General features: G+C 43.2%; 1 protein-coding gene across 1 annotated transcript; it reads right to left on the bottom strand.

Moving 5' to 3' along the window:
• Positions 1–219: 219 nt before the first annotated feature.
• On the bottom strand, positions 220–21586 carry LOC311100947 (E3 ubiquitin-protein ligase BRE1B-like). Its single transcript, XM_084141923.1, has 20 exons — positions 21520–21586; positions 20675–20823; positions 20379–20546; positions 20064–20271; positions 19644–19841; positions 17720–17841; positions 17370–17516; positions 16996–17070; positions 16720–16839; positions 16199–16378; positions 15550–15685; positions 15066–15187; positions 14471–14730; positions 14208–14325; positions 13877–14026; positions 5968–6180; positions 5546–5671; positions 5197–5337; positions 2124–2225; positions 220–1964 (listed from the first exon to the last, which is right to left on the bottom strand). The coding sequence occupies exons 2-20, from the start codon at positions 20813–20815 to the stop codon at positions 1788–1790; spliced, it is 2904 nt and encodes a 967-aa protein (XP_083998049.1). The 5' UTR covers positions 20816–20823; positions 21520–21586; the 3' UTR covers positions 220–1787.
• Between the last annotated feature and the right edge of the window lie 513 nt (positions 21587–22099).

The following is a 22099-nucleotide window of genomic DNA, read 5'->3' as shown; positions in this document are numbered from 1 at the left end:
TGATTTTATTGGCTTTACTGTTTAAAAAAAAAACAGAAGCCGGCTATTACCGGCTAACGTTAACCCTGCCTCCTATATACAGTATTGGGCAACCAAATGTTAGGCGCACAAGTGGACACTCCTAATTTTTTTGCAAGATCAAACGTTATCCCATTGTTCACCTCCCAAAAGGTTCAGGTCAGAAAACCCGAAGATGAGTAAATGTATTCAACAGTCAACTCATGATGCACAAGTGTATGTTTTTACTAGGAAAACGTACAACTTCTACGCTCTGTGAAATACAAAATGATCACTATGTTCCAAATGAGAACTGCTCCTTTGTCTATGGCATGTATGTTCATAACACAGAGCCCACACTGTCCACTCATTAATACCAATCCAAATATCCTGAGTCTCAAAACTCAAACATTACAACAAAATATTATAGAGGTCTTATTTTGAACAGATGTATTATGTTTTTTTGCAATTTACTTTAGATCACAAGAGTCTCACTGTGGTTTTTTGAGGCCAGCTATGATTTTGGTTCTCACAGGAGCTAACATCAAACACATCACCAAGCTCTCAATAAACAGCTAGCATCATCAGAACTGAGGAAAAGGGGGTTCAGAGATTCCATTAAGGCAGAACATGGTTGTAACATATGTTTTGAGACTTTAAAGGTACTACATGTAACAATTCAACAACGGACCGTCTCTAGTTGTCAAATTGACTGGGGCTGAGTGATTTCTTGCCCTTTGATGGCCCCAGTCAAGAAGTCTGCACCATTAGAATGGAATTTCGTGTGGGCCCAATTTTTTGGGGGGGGAATAAATATAGTGAAACTATCCTTCCACTATTACTGTAGATACATTAAGGACCTTTTCTGAAATTACAATGCAAAAATATTACATATGGCCCCTTTAATGTTCCAGTAATCTTTAAGTAGTGTTGAAAGAGCTGGATGGGACGGCCCACTTAAGATGACACTCGTGAGCTGACTCTTCCACTGAAATGTCATCAGTAATGAAGCACTAAAACCTGCAGATGTTGTGTGTGACTGAGGCGCTCGATCTGCTAGCAACGGGCTTGGTTATAACATGTTATCCTTAACACTCCTGTTTGTGCTGATTCTAAGTCAAACTTAACTGCCAACTTTATGTCGAATGATTCCTAGGTATTGACAATAGTATTATCCGGTGAAATCTCTCCACAGGTGCATAACCTGATCATTACGATAATGAAAGAAACTCAATTTCAACTGAATGGAGTCGTAATGTACACAACGTCTGAACTAATATGTGTCCAGTAAAGGAATCTCAGTTCTTGAGATTGGGCTTCTTTTCTTAGAATATCCAAAACAAGCACATACAGGTGTTCTAAAGGATGATTCTGGGTAAGTCTGTATACAAATCATACAGCACCACAACATCCCAGTTCACTTTTAAAAGGTGAATAACAGCTTAAAAATGGGCTCGGTTAAAAGTGAAGAATTCCGCATGGGCAAGATCTGACAAACTAAGATGGGACAGAAAAACAGAAGTAGTAATACCTTGGTATGTGTGCATGAGCACTTCTGTATTTATTACTACCTACCGTACATCTCAATCAATCACAACTCTCTGTTTGGTCACTTAGCACCAACCGGCAATGATGCAATTTAAGAAAGTCTTTCCAAAAGGAGCCATTAAAACTGAGAAACTAAGCTCTCCCGACACCTCTCCAACCACACCCTCACTATTATATTTGTCTCCCTCTCCTTTGGCTCTGTTCACTGTTCTCTTCTATTCCTCCTCTCCATGGTAACGGAGTTAGGTGATGTAGATGCGGTGGAAGTCGTTGGCCCCGAAGGCACAGTTACACTTGGGGCACTTCCTCTGTCGGGTGTCGTAGCGCGTCTTCAGACACTCGTAGCAGAACACGTGGAAGCACTTGGTGAGCACCGTCTCCTTGTCGCGGGTGTTGCAGCACGGACAACGCAGCTTCGCCTGCGAAGGGGTGGATGAGAGAAAATGGCAGGGTCAATTTGGATAGAAAATGTACCACAAGACACACTATGTGAACCTTCTCACATGTACCACCTCATGCAATTGATAAAACAAAAAGTAAGGCTATTCCATCAAGATTGGTCAAGTTTCTTTTTTCACCTTGTACTGGTTAATCTCCTCCTGCAGGATCTCATCAGCATCAGTGTACACCTCCACTTTCTTCTGCTTCTCCAGCTTTCGTCGTAGCCTGGACAGGTCCTCCTATAAGTTAGACAGTCAACTACTTTAGTAGTGAAATCAAATCAAATGTTATTTGTCACATGCACCAATACAACAGGTGTAGACCTTATCGTGAAATGCTTACTTACAAGCCCTTAACCAACAATGCAGTTTAGAAATATGAGAGTTGAGAAAATATTTACTAAATAAACTAAAGTAAAACAAATAAAAGAGTAACAATAAAATAACAATAATGAGGCTATATACAGGGGGTACCAGTACCAAGTCAATGTGTGGGGGTACAGGTTAGTCAAGGTAGTTGAGGTAATATGTACACTACCGGTCAAAAGTTTTAGAACACCTACTCATTCAAGGGTTTTTCTTTATTTTTTACTATTTTCTACATTGTAGAATAATAGTGAAGACATCAAAACTATGAAATAACACATGGAATTATGTAGTAACCAAGGGTGACTACCTCATTAAGCTGGTTGAGAGAATGCCAAGAGTGTGCAAAGCTGTCATCAAGGCAAAGGGTGGCTATTTGAAGAATCTCAAATATTAAATATTTGTTTAACACTTTTTTGGTTACTACAGTTGTGGTCAAAAGTTTTGAGAATGACACAAATATTAATTTTCACAGTCTGCTGCCTCAGTTTTTATGATGGCAATTTGCATATACTCCAGAATGTTATGAAGAGTGATCAGATGAATTGCAATTAATTGCAAAGTCCCTCTTTGCCATGAAAATGAACTTAATCCCCCAAAAACATTTCCACTGCATTTCAGCCCTGCCACAAAAGGACCAGCTGACATCATGTCAGTGATTCTCTCGTTAACACAGGTGAGAGTGTTGACGAGGACAAGGCTGGAGATCACTCTGTCATGCTGATTGAGTTAGAATAACAGACCGGAAGCTTTAAAAGGAGGGTGGTGCTTGAAATCATTGTTCTTCCTCTGTTAACCATGGTTACCTGCAAGGAAACACGTGCCATCATCATTGCTTTGCACAAAAAGGGCTTCACAGGCAAGGATATTGCTGCTAGTAAGATTGCACCTAAATCAACCATTTATCGGATCATCAAGAACTTCAAGGAGAGAGGTTCAATTGTTGTGAAGAAGGTTTCAGGGCTCCCAAGAAAGTCCAGCAAGCGCCAGGACCGTCTCCTAAAGTTGATTCAGCTGCGGGATCAGGGCACCACCAGTGCAGAGCTTGCTCAGGAATGGCAGAAGGCAGGTGTGAGCGCATCTGCACGCACAGTGAGGCGAAGACTTTTGGAGGATGGCCTAGTGTCATGAAGGGCAGCGAGGAAGCCACTTCTCTCCAGGAAAAACATCAGGGACAGACTGATATTCTGCAAAAGGTACAAGGACTGCTGAGGACTGGGGTAAAGTCATTTTCTCTGATGAATCCCCTTTCCGAATGTTTGGGGCATCCGGAAAAAAGCTTGTCTGGAGAAGACAAGGTGAGCGCTACCATCAGTCCTGTGTCATGCCAACAGTAAAGCATCCTGAGACCATTCATGTGTGGGGTTGCTTCTCAGCCAAGGGAGTGGGCTCACTCACAATTTTGCCTAAAGAACACAGCCATTAATAAAGAATGGTACCAACACATCCTCCAAGAGCAACTTCTCCCAACCATCCAAGAACAGTTTGGTGACGAACAATGCCTTTTCCAGCATGATGGAGCACCTTGCCATAAGGCAAAAGTGATAACTAAGTGGCTCCGGAAACAAAACATCGAAATGTTGGGTCCATGGCCAGGAAACTCCCCAGACCTTAATCCCATTGAGAACTTGTGGTCAATTCTCAAGAGGCGGGTGGACAAACAAAAACCCACAAATTCTGACAAACTCCAAGCATTGATTATGCAAGAATGGGCTGCCATCAGTCAGGATGTGGCCCAGAAGTGAATTGACAGCATGCCAGGGCGGATTGCAGAGGACTTGAAAAAGAAGTGTCAAGACTGCAAATATTGACTCTTTGCATAAACTTAATATAATTGTCAACAAATACCTTTGACACTTATGGAATGCTTTTAATTATACTTCAGTATACCATAGTAACATCTGACAAAAATATCTAAAAACACTGAAGCAGCAAACTTTGTTAATACCAATACTTGTCATTCTCAAAACTTTTGACCACGACTGTACATGATTCCATATGTGTTATTTCATAGTTTTGATGTCTTCACTATTATTCTACAATGTAGAAAATAGTAAAAATAAAGAAAAACCCTTGAATGAGTAGGTGTTCTAAAACTTATGGAATCAAACTTGGCATTCTCTCAACCAGCTTAATGAGGTAGTCACCTGGAATGAAACTTTTTTGGTTACTACATGATTCCATGTGTTATTTCATTGTTTTGATGTCTTCACTATTATTCTACAATGTTGAAAATAGTAAAAAATTAAGAAAAACTCTTGAATGAGTAGGTGTTCTAAAACTTCTGACTGGTAGTGTACATGTAGATAGGGGTAAAGTGACTATGCATAGATAATAAACAGCGAGTAGCAGTCCGGGTACCCATTTGATTGACTGTGTAGCAGTCTTATGGCTTGGGGGTAGAAGCTGTTAAGGAGCGTTTTGGACCTAGACTTGGCGCTCTGGTACCGCTGGAGTCGGTCTTCAACTTTTATGGTCTTCTTCTGACACCGCCTGGTATAGAGGTCCTAGATGGCAGGAAGCTTGGCCCCAGTGATGTACTGGGCCGTACGCACTACCCTCTGTAGCGCCTTGCGGTCAGAGGCCGAGCAGTTGCCATACCAGGCGGTGATGCAACCAGTCAGGATGCTCTCGATGGTGCAGCTGTATAACTTTTTTAGGATCTTTTCAGTCTTCTGAGGGGGAATAGGCGTTGTCGTGCCCTCTTCACGACCATATTAAACCTACAGTTAACATTCACACGCTCTAATTTTCTTTCCCACTGTAATCGCTGAAGACTTTTAGGGGTTTGACAAATTAACATATCAGGGCTAGAATGGACAGACTTGTCAGTAGTTGTGTGTACCTGTGCTCTTTTGAGGTTGCCCAACTCCCTCTCTCTGGCAGTGCGGTTCTCGGACACAGACACCTGGATCTCTCTCAGCTTGGACTGGGTGTGTTCCAGCTGCACCTTCAGGTCCTCAGCCAGCTGGGCTGCCTCCACCGCCTGGGGACATGGAGGGGCAAGAGACACTCAGAGATACTCCCAACAGAACGTTACAAGAAGAGTGACCAGCAATACAATTGCTAGTATTTGTCCTTTGTAACCGTGGCATTACAGTATAAATAGTAAAAGCAGTAGTATTGGTAAGGTAACTGTGGAAGAAGGAGAGTTTAAAACTATCTTAGTAGTAGTAGAGGTATTGTTTTCCTACCTTCCTCTTGTTGAGTTCTAGTGCTTGTGTGCGGACTCCTAACTCTTTCTCCAGAGTGGCCAGTGTGCTCTGGAGGATGCCCTCCTTCTCCTCCAGCTTCTGTACAACCAATAGCTGTGCTTCCACCTGTGACAGACAGCAAGGGGAACCAATCAGACCTCTTCCTCATTGGCTCAGAAACACAAGCATTATCCAGACTACTATCAAATGTTTATTTTTATTTTATTTCAATAGCCAGTGTTTTCAATGCGGCCCGAGATATGCTATTTTTTGTAAAGGTTTTCTTTGTAAAAAAAAAAAAATGGTTTCCCCTGTTTCCCTTGCCAAATGAGTTGTGCACCCGTTTTAAATCCGCTTTGCAAGTTGCCCTGGAAATAAACACAAACACGATGCGACAGTCCATCCTCCACAGTCCCTCTCACCTGGGTCTTGAAGGTGAGCACCTGGTCGGCCAGCTCCTCCTTCTCCTCCCTCAGCAGCTTGTAGATCTGGTTGGACTTGATGCGTTCCGACATCAGCTTGAAGTTGGCATCGTCCTTCTCCCTCAGCTGCTGCATTAGCCGGCTGTTCTGCTCCTGCATGTCCTCAAAGGCCTGACCCGTCACGTCCATCTCACTCAGTAGGGCCTCTTCCTCCTGGACAGAATGGAGAGGTACAGGGGGTTAGGAGGTTGGAATAGAGTTGTTTTCATTTTTTTATTTAACTGTTAGTTATGTAGTTTAATTTCATTGAGGTTAAATCTCCTTGAGAGAGAGAGAGACAGACACTTGGTACAATATGCCAGATAAACACATTAGGTCAAATTAGATCACACTGTGTTATTTACAGTGCATTCTGAACATATTTCAGACACCTTGACTTTTTCCACATTTCGTTACAGCCTTATTCTAGAATGGATTAACCTCTTAAGGGTCGGAGCCTTTTTTCTCTCTCAAATTTTCGCCTAAAATGACGTACCCAAATCTAACTGCCTGTAGCTCAGGACCTGAAGCAAGGATGTGCATATTCTTCATACCATTTGAAAGGAAACACTGATGTTTGTGGAAATGTGAAATTAATGTAGGAGAATATAACACATTAGATCTGGTAAAAGATAATACAAACAAAAAAACATGCGCTTTCTATTATTTTTTTGGTTCCATCATCTTTGAAATGCAAGAGAAAGGCCACAATATCATATTGCAGTTTAGGCACAATTTAGATTTTGACCACTAGATGGAAGCAGTGTGTGCAAAGATTCAGGTTGATCCAGTGAAGCATTGCAATACTGGACTATTTTGTATCAAGTCTGCCCAAATGTGCCGAATTGGTCAAATGATTGTAAAAGTGAAATACATGCAGATTTTGTTCCTTTTTTGGAGTGAGCGGGGGGCGATTTGAGTGGAGCGCGATGCAAACTGCGTTGAGCGCTGAGCGATAATGAGCGGACTGGCCTGATGTGGCTTTGAGCGGGGGGAGCGGAGGGGTGAACAGCTCCGTGAGCGAGGAGCTGAGATTCTCACCGCTCCACTCCGCTCATATGCTCTGGTAGAGGTTAAATTGTTTTTTTCCCCTTCAATCTACACACAATACCCAATGATGACAAAGCAAACACGCAACATGCAACCACTTCAAAGATTTGACTGAGTTACAGTTCATATAAGGAAATCAGTCAATTGAAATAAATTCATTAGGCCCTAATCTATGGATTACACATGACTGGGAATACAGATATGCATCTGTAGGTAACAGACACCTTTAAGAAAAGGTAGGGGCGTGGATCAGAAAACCAGTCAATATCTGGTGTGACCACGATTTGCCTCATGCAAATCGCATAGGGTTGATCAGGCTGTTGATTGTGGCCTGTGGAATGTTGTCCCACTCCTCGTCAATGGCTGTGCGAAGTTGCTGGATATTGGCGGGAACTGGAACACGCTGTTGTACACGTCGATCGAGAGCATCCCAAACATGCTCAATGGGTGACATGTCTGGTGAGTATGCAGGCCGTGGAAGAGCTGGGACATTTTCAGCTTCCAGGAATTGTGTACATATTTTTGCAACATGGGGCCGTGCATTATCATGCTGAAACATGAGGTGATGGCGGCGGATGAATGGCACGACAATGGGCCTCAGGATCTCGTCACGGTTTCTCTGTGCATTCAAACTGCCATCAATAAAATAGCATAGTGTTCATTGTCTGTAGCTTATTCCTGCCCATACCATAACCCCACCGCCATCATGGGGCACTCTTAACATTGACATCAGCAAACCATTCGCCCACACAACGCCATACTGTCATCTGCCCGGTACAGTTGAAACCGGGATTCATCCGTGAAGAGCACACTTCTGCAGCGTGCCAGTGGCCATCGAAGGTGAGCATTTGCCCACTGAAGTCGGTTACGACTCTGAACTGCAGTCAGCCCAAAGGATGCCGAGCACGCAGATGAGCTTCCCTGAGGCGGTTTCTGACAATTTGTGCAGAAATTATTTGGTTGTGCAAACCCACAGATTCATCAGCTGTCCGGGTGGCTGGTCTCAGATGATCCCGCAGGTGAAGAAGCCGGATGTGGAGGTCCTGGGCTGGCGTGGTTACACGTGGTCTGCAGTTGTGAGGCCGATTGGACGTACTGCCAAATTCTCTAAAACGACGTTGGAGGCGGTTTATGGCAGAGAAATGAACATTAAGTTATCTGGCAACAGCTCTGGTGGACATTCCTGCAGTCAGCATGTCAATTGCACGCTCCCTCAACTTGAGACATCTGTGGCATTGTGTTGTGTGACATAACTGCCTTTTATTGTCCCCAGCACAAGGTGCACCTATGTAATGATCATGCTGTTTAATCAGCATCTTGATTTGACACACCTGTCAGGTGGATGGATTATCTTGGCAAAGGAGAAATGCTCACTAACAGTGATGTAAACAAATTTCTGCACAACATTTCAGAGAAACAGCTTTTTGTGTGTATGGAACATTTCTAGGATATTTTATTTCAGCTCATGAAACATGGGACCAACACTTTACATGTTGCATTTATATTTTTGTTCAGTGTAATATGTATCAACGGACTTCACTATGACACTTCATCTAATGTAATTAACATTTTACGATTGTATCTTCTATCGACGATGTTTGACAGCCATCGTCGATGATGACGACATCGTGATGTCACAAATGATGGTTTAGCATATTTTAATTTGACTGGAGTCTGGCAGTGCACAACGGTGCAGTGCAGTGAGCGCACAGCAGGGTGACATGCCAATTGGCCTATTCCCCATAGCTTAATACATTTCAATACATATATGGTAGTTAGACTATTAACATAATGCAAGAGAACAACGTAGATTGTAGAAAGAGCGGAGAGCACCAAAGCAGTGCAAATTGTCAGATAGGGTCTAACGTTTTTTTCCCCCCTTTCCAATGTCGGATGATCATGGGCCTTTTGCAGCTGACAATCCGTTGTCTGGCTTATTGTTTTAAAATCTTAAAATTTCCCTTTTCTCCCCAATCCCCATTCGATTTGAATGTGACTTGTTGGCCTAGACATAGCCTACTCTTTCATGATCAACCATCAAATGAACCTACAGTGAGGGAAAAAAGTATTTGATCCCCTGCTGATTTTGTACGTTTGCCCACTGACAAAGAAATGATCACTATAATTTTAATGGTAGGTTTATTTGAACAGTGAGAGACAGAATAACAACAACAAAATCCAGAAAAATGCATGTCAAAAATGTTATAAATTGATTTGCATTTTAATGAGGGAAATAAGTATTTGACCCCCTCTCAATCAGAAAGATTTCTGGCTCCCAGGTGTCTTTTATACAGGTAACGAGCTGAGATTAGGAGCACACTCTTAAAGGGAGTGCTCCTAATCTCAGCTTGTTACCTGTATAAAAGACACCTGTCCACAGAAGCAATCAATCAATCAGATTCCAAACTCTCCACCATGGCCAAGACCAAAGAGCTCTCCAAGGATGTCAGGGACAAGATTGTAGACATACACAAGGCTGGAATGGGCTACAAGACCATCACCAAGCAGCTTGGTGAGAAGGTGACAACAGTTTTTGCGATTATTCGCAAATGGAAGAAACACAAAAGAACTGTCAATCTCCCTCGGCCTGGGGCTCCATGCAAGATCTCACCTCGTGGAGTTGCAATGATCATGAGAACGGTGAGGAATCAGCCCAGAACTACACGGGAGGATCTTGTCAATGATCTCAAGGCAGCTGGGACCATAGTCACCAAGAAAACAATTGGTAACACACTACGCCGTGAAGGACTGAAATCCTGCAGCGCCCGCAAGGTCCCCCTGCTCAAGAAAGCACATATACAGGGCCGTCTGAAGTTTGCCAATGAACATCTGAATGATTCAGAGGAGAACTGGGTGAAAGTGTTGTGGTCAGATGAGACCAAAATCAAGCTCTTTGGCATCAACTCAACTCGCCGTGTTTGGAGAAGGAATACTGCCTATGACCCCAAGAACACCATCCACACTGTCAAACATGGAGGTGGAAACATTATGCTTTGGGGGTGTTTTTCTTCTCAGGGGACAGGACAACTTCACCGCATCAAAGGGACGATGGACGGGGCCATGTACCGTCGAATCTTGGGTGAGAACCTCCTTCCCTCAGCCAGGGTATTGAAAATGGGTAGTGGATGGGTATTCCAGCATGACAATGACCCAAAACACACGGCCAAGGCAACAAAGGAGTGGCTCAAGAAAAAGCACATTAAGGTCCTGGAGTGGCCTAGCCAGTCTCCAGACCTTAATCCCATAGAAAATCTGTGGAGGGAGCTGAAGGTTCGAGTTGCCAAACATCAGCCTCGAAACCTTAATGACTTGGAGAAGATCTGCAAAGAGGAGTGGAACAAAATCCCTCCTGAGATGTGTGCAAACCTGGTGGCCAAATACAAGAAACGTCTGACCTCTGTGATTGCCAACAAGGGTTTTGCCACCAAGTACTAAGTCATGTTTTGCAGAGGGGTCAAATACTTATTTCCCTCATTAAAATGCAAATCAATTTATAACATTTTTGACATGCGTTTTTCTGGATTTAATAATAATAATAATAATAATATGCCATTTAGCAGACGCTTTTATCCAAAGCGACTTACAGTCATGTGTGCATACATTGTTGTGTATGGGTGGTCCCGGGGATTTTTTGTTGTTATTCTGTCTCACTGTTCAAATAAACCTACCATTAAAATTAGACTGATCATGTCTTTGTCAGTGGGCAAACGTACAAAATCAGCAGGGGATCAAATACTTTTTTCCCTCACTGTATATAAAAGTCAACACTCAGATAAAAAAAAAAATATACTATTTAGCCTATAACATTTCTAACACTTGAATGAACATTGGCTTAAGCTAAAAACAAACAGGCCTATTATCCTCATGGTTTTTGCCATCAAACTGTAAAAATCATAAATACACAATCAACTAAAAACATTTTTTGGCTTATGCTAAAAACAAATAGACCTATTAGGATATGCCTTTTGCCTATCGAACGGTACAAATCCTAAATATACAGTGCCTTCAAAGTATTCATACCCCTTGACTTATTCCACATTTTGTTGATACAGCCTGAATTTAAAATGGATTAAACAGATTTTTTTCTCTCACCCATCTACACAGAATACCCCATAATGACAAAGTGAAAACATGTTTGTAGAAACTTTTGCAGATGTATTGAAAATTAAATACAGAAATCTATCATTTACGTAAGTATTTACACCGCTTTGCTATGACACTCCAAATTGATCTCAGGTGCATCCAATTTCCTTTGATCATCCTTGAGATGTCACTACAACTTGATTGGAGTCCACCTGTGGCCAATTCAATTATTTGGACGTGATTTAGAAAGAAACACACCTGTATATATAAGGTCCAACAGTTGACAGTTCATGTCAGAGCAGAAACTATCCTATGAAGTCCAAGGAACTGTCCCTAGATATCCGAGATAGAATTGTGATGAGGCATATAAAGGGTATAAAACAATTTCTAGAGTGTTGAAAGTTTCCAAGAGCACAGTGGTCTCCATCATTGGGAAATTGAAAAAATATGGAACTACCCAGACTCTGCCTAGAGCTGGCCGTCCGACCAAACTGAGCAACTGGCCAAGAAGGACCTTGGTCAGGGAGGTGACCAAGAACCCAATGATCACTCTGACAGAACTACAGAGTTCCTTGGCTGAGATGGGAGAACCTGCTAGAAGGACAAAAGTCTCTACAGCACTTCACCAATCTGGGCTTTATGGGAGAGTAAGCCACTCCTGAGAAAAAGGCACATGACAGCACGCCTGGAGTTAGCAAAAAGGCATGTGTAAGACTGAGATCATAAGGCAAAAGATTCTGTGGTCTGACGAGACAAAAATGTAACTATTTGGCCTGAACGCAAAATGCAATATCTGGGGAAAACCAGGTACAGCTCATCACCCATCTAACACCATCCTTACAGTGAAGCATGGTGGTGGCAGCATCATGCTTTGGGGATGCTTTTCTGTGGCAGGGACTGGGAGACTGGTAAGGATAGAGGATACAATGAATGGAGCCAAATATAGGCAAATCCTTGATGAGAACCTGCTCCAGAGTGCAAACGACCTAAAGGTTACTGGCAAGGAACACCAGCATGTTCACCTTTTCTGCCCCAGAGTATCGAACTCAGCAGGACGATGGACTTGGAAATGTTGACGGAGGTTTGTAGTCTGACCATACTTTGCCCTAATAATCTTTTTGCATATTCAGGTCTGCTGGCTCACCTTTATCATTCGGCCTAAAACCGAAGAACTGCCAAACAGGCGAAGACGTGCTTTTCTTTCCCACCAAATCAGCCACAGTTTTTTTCTGATTTAGCATAAGGCAGGCTATACTATAGTGAAATCCCGTCACTTACAGTCTGAAAGTAGCCTAATGGAAGCGCAAATGCGCTTACCTAGATGATCAACATGAAAAAACTATAGCCTTGATATGCCTATCATATTAGTTTTTAAAAGGTAGGCTAATCACACTGGGCACAGATGCAACTCAATATTAGGAAGGTGTCCTTAATGTTTGGTATACTCAGTAACTGATGAGTATTTATTGTTGGTACTTTTTTACCCCTTTTTCTCCCCAATTTCATCATATCCAATTGGTAGTTACAGTCTTGTCCCATCGCTGCAACTCCCGTACGGACTCGGGAGAGGCGAAGGTCGAGAGACACACTGCTCGCTTAACCCGGAAGCCAGCCGCACCAATGTGTCGGAGGAAACACCGTACAGCTGGCGACCCAAGTCAGCGTGCATGCGCCCGGCCCGCCACAAGGAGTCGCTAGAGCACGATGGGACAAGGACATCCCAGCCGGCCAAACTCTCCCCTAACACGGACGACGCTGGGCCAAATGGGTTTCCCGGTAACGGCCGGCTGCGACACAGCTCGGGATCGAACCCGGATCTGTAGTGACACCTCTAGCACTCCGATGCAGTGCCTTAGACCGTTGCGCCACTCGGGAGGCCACTGAAACATAACCCTAACAATTTGAACCCCTCCCTTATCTTAGCTCATTGGTCACCATAGCAACACCCACCCGTAGTATGCGCTCCAGCAGGTATTTCTCACTGGTCATCCCCAAAGCCAACACCTCCTTTGGCCGCCATTCCTTCCAGTTCTCTGCTGCCAATGACTGGAACAAACTGCAAAAATCTCTGAAGCTGGAGACTCTCATCTCCCTCACTTTAAGCATCAGTTGTCAGAGCACCTTACCGATCACTGCACCTGTACTCAGCCCATCTGTAATTAGCCCACTCAACTACCTCATCCCTATATTGTTATTTATTTTCTATCTATCATTCCAGTGTTAAATAATAAATAAATAAATAATATGCCATTTAGCAGACGCTTTTATCCAAAGCGACTTACAGTCATGCGTGCATACATTTTTGTGTATGGGTGGTCCCGGGTGTTAATACTAATTGTAATTATTTTGCACTATGGCCTATTTATTGCCTTACCTCCATAACTTACTACATTTGCACACACTGTATATATATATATTTTCTGTGGTATTTTTGACTTGTTTTGTTTTACCCCATATGTAACTCTGTGTTGTTGTTTTTAATCGCACTGCTTTGCTTTATCTTGGCCAGGTCGCAGTTGTAAATGATAACTTGTTCTCAACTGGCTTACCTGGTTAAATAAAGGTGAAATAAATAAATAAATATAAATAAAATTGCGATACCTCACTTATTCCATTGAAATCCCTGGTCAAATGAAACAAAGAAATGGCAAAGCCAAGGCAAACCCACTGCAATTGTGATATTTAACATATTCAGCACCTCTGCAAACGGTTTGAATGTGTAGTGGATATACAGTACCTGTTTGGTGGCAGTGAGCTTCTTCTGTAGGTGGTCGATCGTCTCCTCTGCCACGCGGATCTTCCTGAGAGCGTCTTCATCAGCCAGCTTCTTGCTCTCCTTCCTCTCCCTCTCCTCCAGCTCTCGAACCCGCACCCGCAACTCATCCACCTGGGACACAGAGGGGGGGATTTAGGTATAACACACGGACTGAGACTCATAGGCACTACTTCAGTTTGTAGTGGGGGTAGATTCAGATAACAATTTAAGTACCTCATGAATTGATTTTCATTGATAACCTACAGTACAGGTTGGAATTTGAAGAAAGAAGTCAGAGCATAGCTGGACAAACCTCGGCTTTAGACTTGCGCTCTGCTGCCATAAGCTGCACTTTGTCTCGCTGCTCTTTGGGAGCTGATTTGTACATGTCCAAAAGTAGCTTCATCTCCTTCTGAGACTCCTGGGCTTTCCTGAGGGGAAAGGAGAATAAACAGAAGAGTTAGCACTATCTAACTCCAGAGTAAGACAATGAGTCATCTACTCTACTATATGACAGTACCCTTTATTCTATATAAAATACGAGTTGTGTGTTCTGTGACCAAAAACTAAACATACTTAAGTTCCGCCCTCAGCATCTTCAGAGTGTCCGAATCTTTCCTCTTCAACTCCTCGCTGCGCTGTCGCTCCCTTTCTCGTTCCCTCTCCCGTTCCCTCTCGACCTCCCTCTCTCTCTCCCGGGCCCGCTGTCTCTCCAGCTCCCTCCTCCTCTCCTCCTCCTCCTCTTGGTCTTCCTCCTCTTCTTTCTTCACCTCCAGGCTGTCGCTCACCGGCTCCTCCAACGACAGAAGCCCAGTGTCACCACTCTGGCACCGCAACTGACAAAGGGACAGGGATAGAAAATGGTTTTGGGACATCAATCGCGTTTATCACATTTTCGTACCAAATATCGTGATTCAAGTGTCACGTTTATCCTTATCTATTAACCAGATATTGTGCATCTCAGGTTTTGTTGAACCATGTGACCTAACCACCTCACCAGGGCAAACTCCAGGCTGTAGTTAACCTATAATAAGGGTCCAGAGTTTATCCTGACCTGGTCAGGTCATATGGTTAGAAAAAACTCCTGGCTCTATCTATGAGCTATGCATATTGATTAAATATTCGTAGAGAAGAAAGTCTATTGGTCTCACGTGCAGGATCGGCTGCCTACCTTGTTAATCTCCATCTGTGTTTCTCTGAGCTTCCGCTTGTAGCGCTGCACGTCACCTTTCAGCTGGTGGTTGTGGTTCTGGAGGCTGCTGATGAGGTGGCGCATCTCTCTGTTGATTGGGCCTAAGGGAAAGGGCAAAGGGACAGAGGTGTCGATAAGATGATGACCATGTGGTTTCAGTCAGAGCCGTCGCATGGTTTTCCCTGACTATTGTCTGCGTGCGCTAAACTTGTGAAGTCTCGCCAAACTTGAGAGCAATATGGATAGTGATAACAGGATAGGATACATTCCTCCCAAACACACAGTCAACATCCTTGGTTACAGAACATTTTAAAATGAACAAATAAAGACATGCATATATTACTAAGCACATAAGATTGACATCACTGACAATCGTCCATTCAAAAGTCTCACTGAGAAACATTTGCTTTAGTGATAGAAACAAGCCTAGGGAGTGGGAGGTGTTGTGGAGATGAGACGTTACCTGCTTGCTCGTTGGCCGCCAGGTTCTGCTCAAACTCGATGCGCAGCATTTCATACTCCTTGCGCACCTGGGCCAGCGTGTCTTCCAGCTGGATGACCTCTGTGCGGAGCTTCTTCTGTAGTGACAGCTCGTCACTCTGAAAAGATTACAACACCAACTTCTGTTGACGGCAGTCAAACAGCGAGATCACACCAATCTGATATCCTGACTACTAATGTTGGCCATTCTTTACCGATTGTGACGTAATCCACTTTCCAAGCGTCTAAAGAGCCTGTCTGTTTCTGCTTACGCCAAATTGGTAATGTTTTGCCCAAACACAAGGCACTGTCGCCATAGCATTACCTTTCTAACCACATATTCCTATTGTATTCATGATATACGTGCCAGACCCGGGTTCAAGTAATATTAGGTCTTTCAAATACATTAGCTGCGCTTGATTGAGCTTGCCTGACACAATGGAACCAATGGAATAGTCCTAAAAGTTCAAATCCCATCCATCTGATACCCCAGACAGGCTCAATCAAGCTCCCTCCTACACTTAAGTTATTTGTCAGATTCTCTTATCCAAAGCGACAACCAAAGGGAGGTAAAACAACCATGATCACAATGACTGCAAGTAAAACCTATCTGCTAAATCAGTGCTTCTGACCTCCATATGCTCTATCTGTCTGAGGTGGGCGTTCTTGGCGGTGAGGAGCAGGGCACGGGCCTCGTCCAGCTGGGTCTTCACCCCCAGAGACTCGTTGTAGAGCAGTGAGAACTGGGACTGCAGGCACTTGTAGTCCGCGGTCTCCTTCACCACTTCCTCTGGAATATTTTTCAGGTCCAACTGAAAGGGAGTTAAGTGGGTGAGTGAGTTAACCCCCCATACACTGGAAGATGTCTTGGTGAAAAACGATATGAATGCAATTCATTTGGGCTAGAGCAAACAGAAAAGTAAATACACGGCATGATATTACATACGGAGTATAGATTCAATGATCATAATATGACAAACAAGTTATTGTGTTTATACATTCTACAATTATTGCCTGCCTTGACATGACATCTGACTCATCATGACTGTCTAAACAGTGAGCATATCCGTTGTTAAGCAGACAGATAATAGAATGCACAGAGTATTGTTGTGAGTTTAGTCTTGTATTCCCTCAGAGAGGACTGCTGCTGTACCTTAAGCTTCTCACTCTCCCTCACAGCCTCCTGGAGCTCCTGCTGGAGTTTCTCCAGTTCCGCCATGCGGTTGTTGGCCAGCTCCTGATTCTGCTCCAACTCTGCATTCAGGCTCTCAAACTAATGGACATTATAATGTATGAAGTTAAATTATCGTCACTTTTGGCACCAATTTAACTCCATATGACAGGGTTGGAATACAACAATGTATCAAAACAAGATGGAAGGGAAGCTCAAGAATATGGTTGGACAATAGAGTGACAAGTCTGCACTCACCTTCTGTATATTGAGGGTGATCTGGCCTCCGGGTAGCCCCCCTGAGCTGCCAGTGGTGTAGTAGCCCGAGTTCAACTGGACAGAACAATCATAAAGGAGGTGTTTAGCGAACTTGGCCCATATATTAGTACAGACACTAACCCAGAAATATTACAATAGTTATATAGATGTGGTTACAGTCTTGAAAACAAAACATTATTTTACTCATGTACATAAAGCTGGACATAGATAAACACACAACACACACAGCTGCGATTCAATGGCTGGCATGCTCTGGTGCTTCAGCCTTATCGCTAACAATTCGATGAATAATTGAGAGTGACATCAGCAATGATGAGATACAGGACTATACACGGCCACAGATTAAAACAAACCTGTTCCAGTGCCTCAGCTAGATGCTTGTTGAGCTTCTGTTCCCTCTTACGGAGCTTCTCGATGTCCCACTGCAGATCCTCCACAGCAGTCTCCATCTCAGACACCTTGGTCTCTGAGCTCGTCACCTTATCCACAAGCTCATTGTACTGATTAAGAGAAGTACAGATGAGAGCACATTTGATTATGGAATTGTCTGGATGAGTTTACACAATCGCCATGTATTACCACCGATGAGAAATGGCAGACATTCATATTGAAGAGGATACAAAAGCCTGAGAGAAGACACCATGGAGATGTGGGCATTCCCAATCCCCACACACACTATACATTACAGGGTGAGGCAAAGTACCTCCATAGACATCTTGTGGTGTCTGCTCTGCAGGGAGGAAGCCAGGTCTTGCAGTCTGCTATTCTCCTCCAGCAGAGTACGATTCAGACGGAGCAGCTCTTCCTGGCTGTCGTCCTCACACACTGACAAAGACAACACTGTTACTAGGGTTACTCAACTAGTGATAATACACTACTGGTCAAAAGTTCTAGAACACCTACTCATTCAAGGGTTTTTGTTTATTTTTACTATTTTCTACATTGTAGAATAATAGTGAAGACATCAAAACTATGAAATAACACATATGGAATCATGTAGTAACCAAATAAGTGTTAAACAAATCAAAATATATTTATTTGAGATTCTTCAAATAGCCACCCTTTGCCTTGATGACAGCTTTGCACATTCTTGGCATTCTCTCAACCATCATCACCTGGAATCCTTTTCCAACAGTCTTGAAGGAGTTCCCACATATGCTGAGCACTTGTTGGCTGTTTTTCCTTCACTCTGCGGTCCGACAACCCAAACCATCTCAATTTGGTTGAGGTCGGGGGATTGTGGAGGCCAGGTCATCTGATGCAGCACTCCATCACTCTCCTTCTTGGTAAAATAGCCCTTACACAGCCTGGAGGTGTGTTGGGTCATTGTTCTGTTGAAAAACAAATGATAGTCCCACTAAGCCCAAACCAGATGGGATGGCGTATCGCTGCAGAATGCTGTGGTAGCCATGCTGGTTAAGTGTGCCTTGAATTCTAAATAAATCACAGACAGTGTCACCAGCAAAGCACCCCCACACCATAACACCTCCTCCTCTGTGCTTCACGGTGGGAAATACACAAGCGGAGATCATCCGTTCAACCACATCGCGTCTCACAAAGACACGGCGGTTAGAACCAAAAATCTCAAATTTGGACTCCAGACCAAAGGACAAATTTCCATCGGTCTAATGTCCATTGCTCGTGTTTCTTGGCCCAAGCAAGTCTTCTTCTTATTGGTGTCCTTTAGTAGTGGTTTCTTTGCAGCAATTCTACCATGAAGGCCTGATTCACACAGTCTCCTCTGAACAGTTGATGTTGAGATGTGTCTGTTACTTGAACTCTGTGAAGCATTTATTTGGGCTGCAATTTCTGAGGCTGGTAACTCTAATTAACTTATCCTATGCAGCAGAGGTAACTCTGGGTCTTCCATTTCTGTGGCGGTCCTCATGAGAGCCAGTTTCATCATAGCGCTCGATGGTTTTTGCGACAACACTTTAAGAAACGTTCAAAGTTCTTGAAATGTTCCATGTTGACTGACCTTCATTTCTTAAAGTAATGATGGACTGTCGTTTCTCTTTGCTTATTTGAGCTGTTCTTGCCATAATATGGACTTGGTTTTTTACCAAATAGGGCTATCTTCTGTATACCTTGTCACAACATAGCGGATTGGCTCAAACACATTAAGGAGGAAAGAAATTCCACAAATTAACTTTTAAGAAGGCACACCTGTTAATTGAAATGCATTCCAGGTGAGTACCTCATGAAGCTGGTTGAGATCATTCCAAGAGTGTGCAAAGCTGTCATCAAGGCAAAGGGTGGCTATTTGAAGAATCTCAAAAATAAAATATTTTGATTTGTTTAACACTTTTTTGGTTACTACATGACTCCATGTGTTATTTCATAGTTTTGATGTATTCACTATTATTCTACAATGTAGAAAATAGTAGAAATAAAGAAAAATCCTTGAATGAGTAGGTGTTCTAAAACTTTTGACCGGTAGTGTATATGCCATGTAGCAGATGCTATGATCCAATGTGACTTACAGGAATTTAACACAAGACCAGAGTGAATATCATAGTAGGGAACTCCTCTACATGATTATGCCACATTTAGAACCCGCATGCTTCTACAACAACAAAGTGAAAAACTCTTGTCCCTAGTCATGATTAGTGAGTCTGAATAGTTACCTGCGGACTGGATCTGGGTGCATAAGCCATCGATGCGGCTGTGCAGCCTGTCGAAGACGCAGACCATGCAAGCAGCAGCCTCTTTGCTAAACTGCATCCTGTCCTGCAGCTGAAGGCTGAGCTCCTCCTCACTGCTGTTGTCCAGAATGGAGAGGAAGGCCTTGGCACTCTCACTAAGGGAAGTAGAGGGTGGCGGTGCTACACACCATGGTGATAGGTAAACAGTTAGGATGGGAGGATTTAGGATGTGGTTGACAATATAAACATGTGGTGTAAGTGCTAGAAAGGTTTACTGCTTTGTTATGTTTCCATACCTCACACCAGTTATTACAGGTGGCAACGCAATGGACTTGGAGGTATCATTACTGCGGATCAGAGGCTAGATATGCATAGATAAAGGTTGAGAGAGAGCATCTTTACCTGTTGCCGAGTCCTGCTGTGGTTCAGGAGCTTTCTCCATAACATCAGGTGGGGGAGGCTGTTGCTCCTCGTTTTCTGGTGCTGGAGGAGGGGGTGGTGGGATCATCATACCATCCTCTTCTATTGGGGTAGGGGCAGGCGTAGCAGGTGGTGCTGGGACCACCGTGGGGTCAATGCGTAGGCGCAGGACGTGAACATTTTCTTCCAACTGGAAGTTAAATAAAGAGAGTAATTGAGTATGTGTGGGGTTACATTTTAGGTTAAGTATATGTCTATGATCCTTCATGGCAGCAAACGATTGTGGAATGTACATACCTGGGACCAGTAACGATTCACAATGAGCAGTGTGGTATCATCAGTGGCTTGTCGCTTTTCCAGCTTCTCGATCTTCTCTCGCAGCTCGTCCTCCATGGTCTGCCTCTGCTCCAGACGCTCACTCAGCTTCTTATTCTTAAACTGGATCACTTTCATGTCCATTTCCTCCTGCCGATGTCAAATACACGATAATGAAGAAGATAACAATATAGGAGGGATAATGAACTTCATTATAGACAAGACCAAGATGTGGAGGCCAAGACCTAGTTGTGGAGGACAAAAATAGAGTGACAAACCGTAGAGGAAACTCCCCCAATGCGTATAGGCTCAATGAGAGTGGTGGTGGTCTTCTCCTCTTTTTTAATCTTCTTCTCAGGTGGACCAGGGGGGCTGTCCCCACCTGAGGCTCGCTTCCCTCCCCCGGTGCCAGACATCATTGCTGCTTCTGCAACAAAAGTGTGACAGCTGTTTTAGGCCAGAAGGCCGATGAAAATTGTAAATTTCGTTTGAACAACATAATTCGTCAGCTGACTATGTACTCTATGAATGGCGAAAGAGAGACATTTAGCTTTGATGACAAGACTGATAATCTCCCCTTAACAACACTAGGGTTTTGTCACTGTGTCACCAACTTGTGAAGTTAAATTTTGCTAACGTTACTGAAGCTAACTACTACCTGGTATCTAACTACAAATAATTGATGTTGATTTCTTACAATTGCTCAAGTTGGCGAATAAATTTAGATTTGTAAATGCCAATTCAATGAAGGCCAGAATGTCCCGCTAGCTAACTTGCTAGCTATCCAGTTTTTGATGTGTGAATTATGTGCGCCTAAACTTGCGAAGTGGCCATCAAAAACTTGGCATGCGTATGTACTTTAGCTTCCTAAATAGCGGCAGTTGCGTCTTAGCTATATTTTACTACCTAGTATAACGTTTGCAAGAATCTAGCTAGCTAACAGGCTAATACTGACTGTAAAGAATGCTAACAGATTAGCAACTGTGAGTGCAATGGCTAGTTAGCTAGTTATACGGTTTATTTCCTCAAATCAGTTTTAAATGTATTCCACATGCAATCATATATAAGGTACTATTAATTAATATACGTTTTTATTTCACAATCACTAAGAAATATGACAAACCTTCAGAAAGAGACCTCGTAAAACATAGCCGCTAAACGGAGATGACGACAGTAGCTACTTCCTGTACGGCACGGTAAGTGTACCGATGGAGAAAGTCGTTTCATCAAAATAAAAGGTCCTGTTGGCAGCGTCTCGCTTTCTTTTTACAGTATAGTTCACGCCTAAACGAATGCATGATGTACCAACTTTTCTATTATACAATAAATATTCAAACGTTGTTTTATGCGATGAATTCTGTGACATGATGTTTAGTCCAGGGGTTCTCAAAGGTGGGTCCGGGTCAGCGGAGGGTCCGCGGACAGATCTCAAAATATTTTAATTTAATTTTTAAATGAACGTTACTAATAGGTAGGTAGCCTAGTGGTTAAGAGCGTTGGCTAAATAACCGAAAGATCACTGGTTCGAATCCCCGAGCCGACTGGGTGAAATATCTATTTGTGCCCTTAAGTTACTCTGGATAAGCGCGTCTGCTAAATGACATAAATGTTTTTTAAAAGTACCATGTCGGTTCCTACGAGGAGAGGCCCACACAAATGGACCACTGTTCTTTTGAGACATTCTTTTGAATGGCCATTGAAGG

Source organism: Coregonus lavaretus (genome assembly GCF_964263955.1).
Source record: "Coregonus lavaretus genome assembly, chromosome: 25".
Classification (NCBI taxonomy): Eukaryota; Metazoa; Chordata; class Actinopteri; order Salmoniformes; family Salmonidae; genus Coregonus; species Coregonus lavaretus.
Note: the sequence above shows the minus strand (reverse complement) of the source record. Positions and strands in the feature narration are given on the sequence as shown.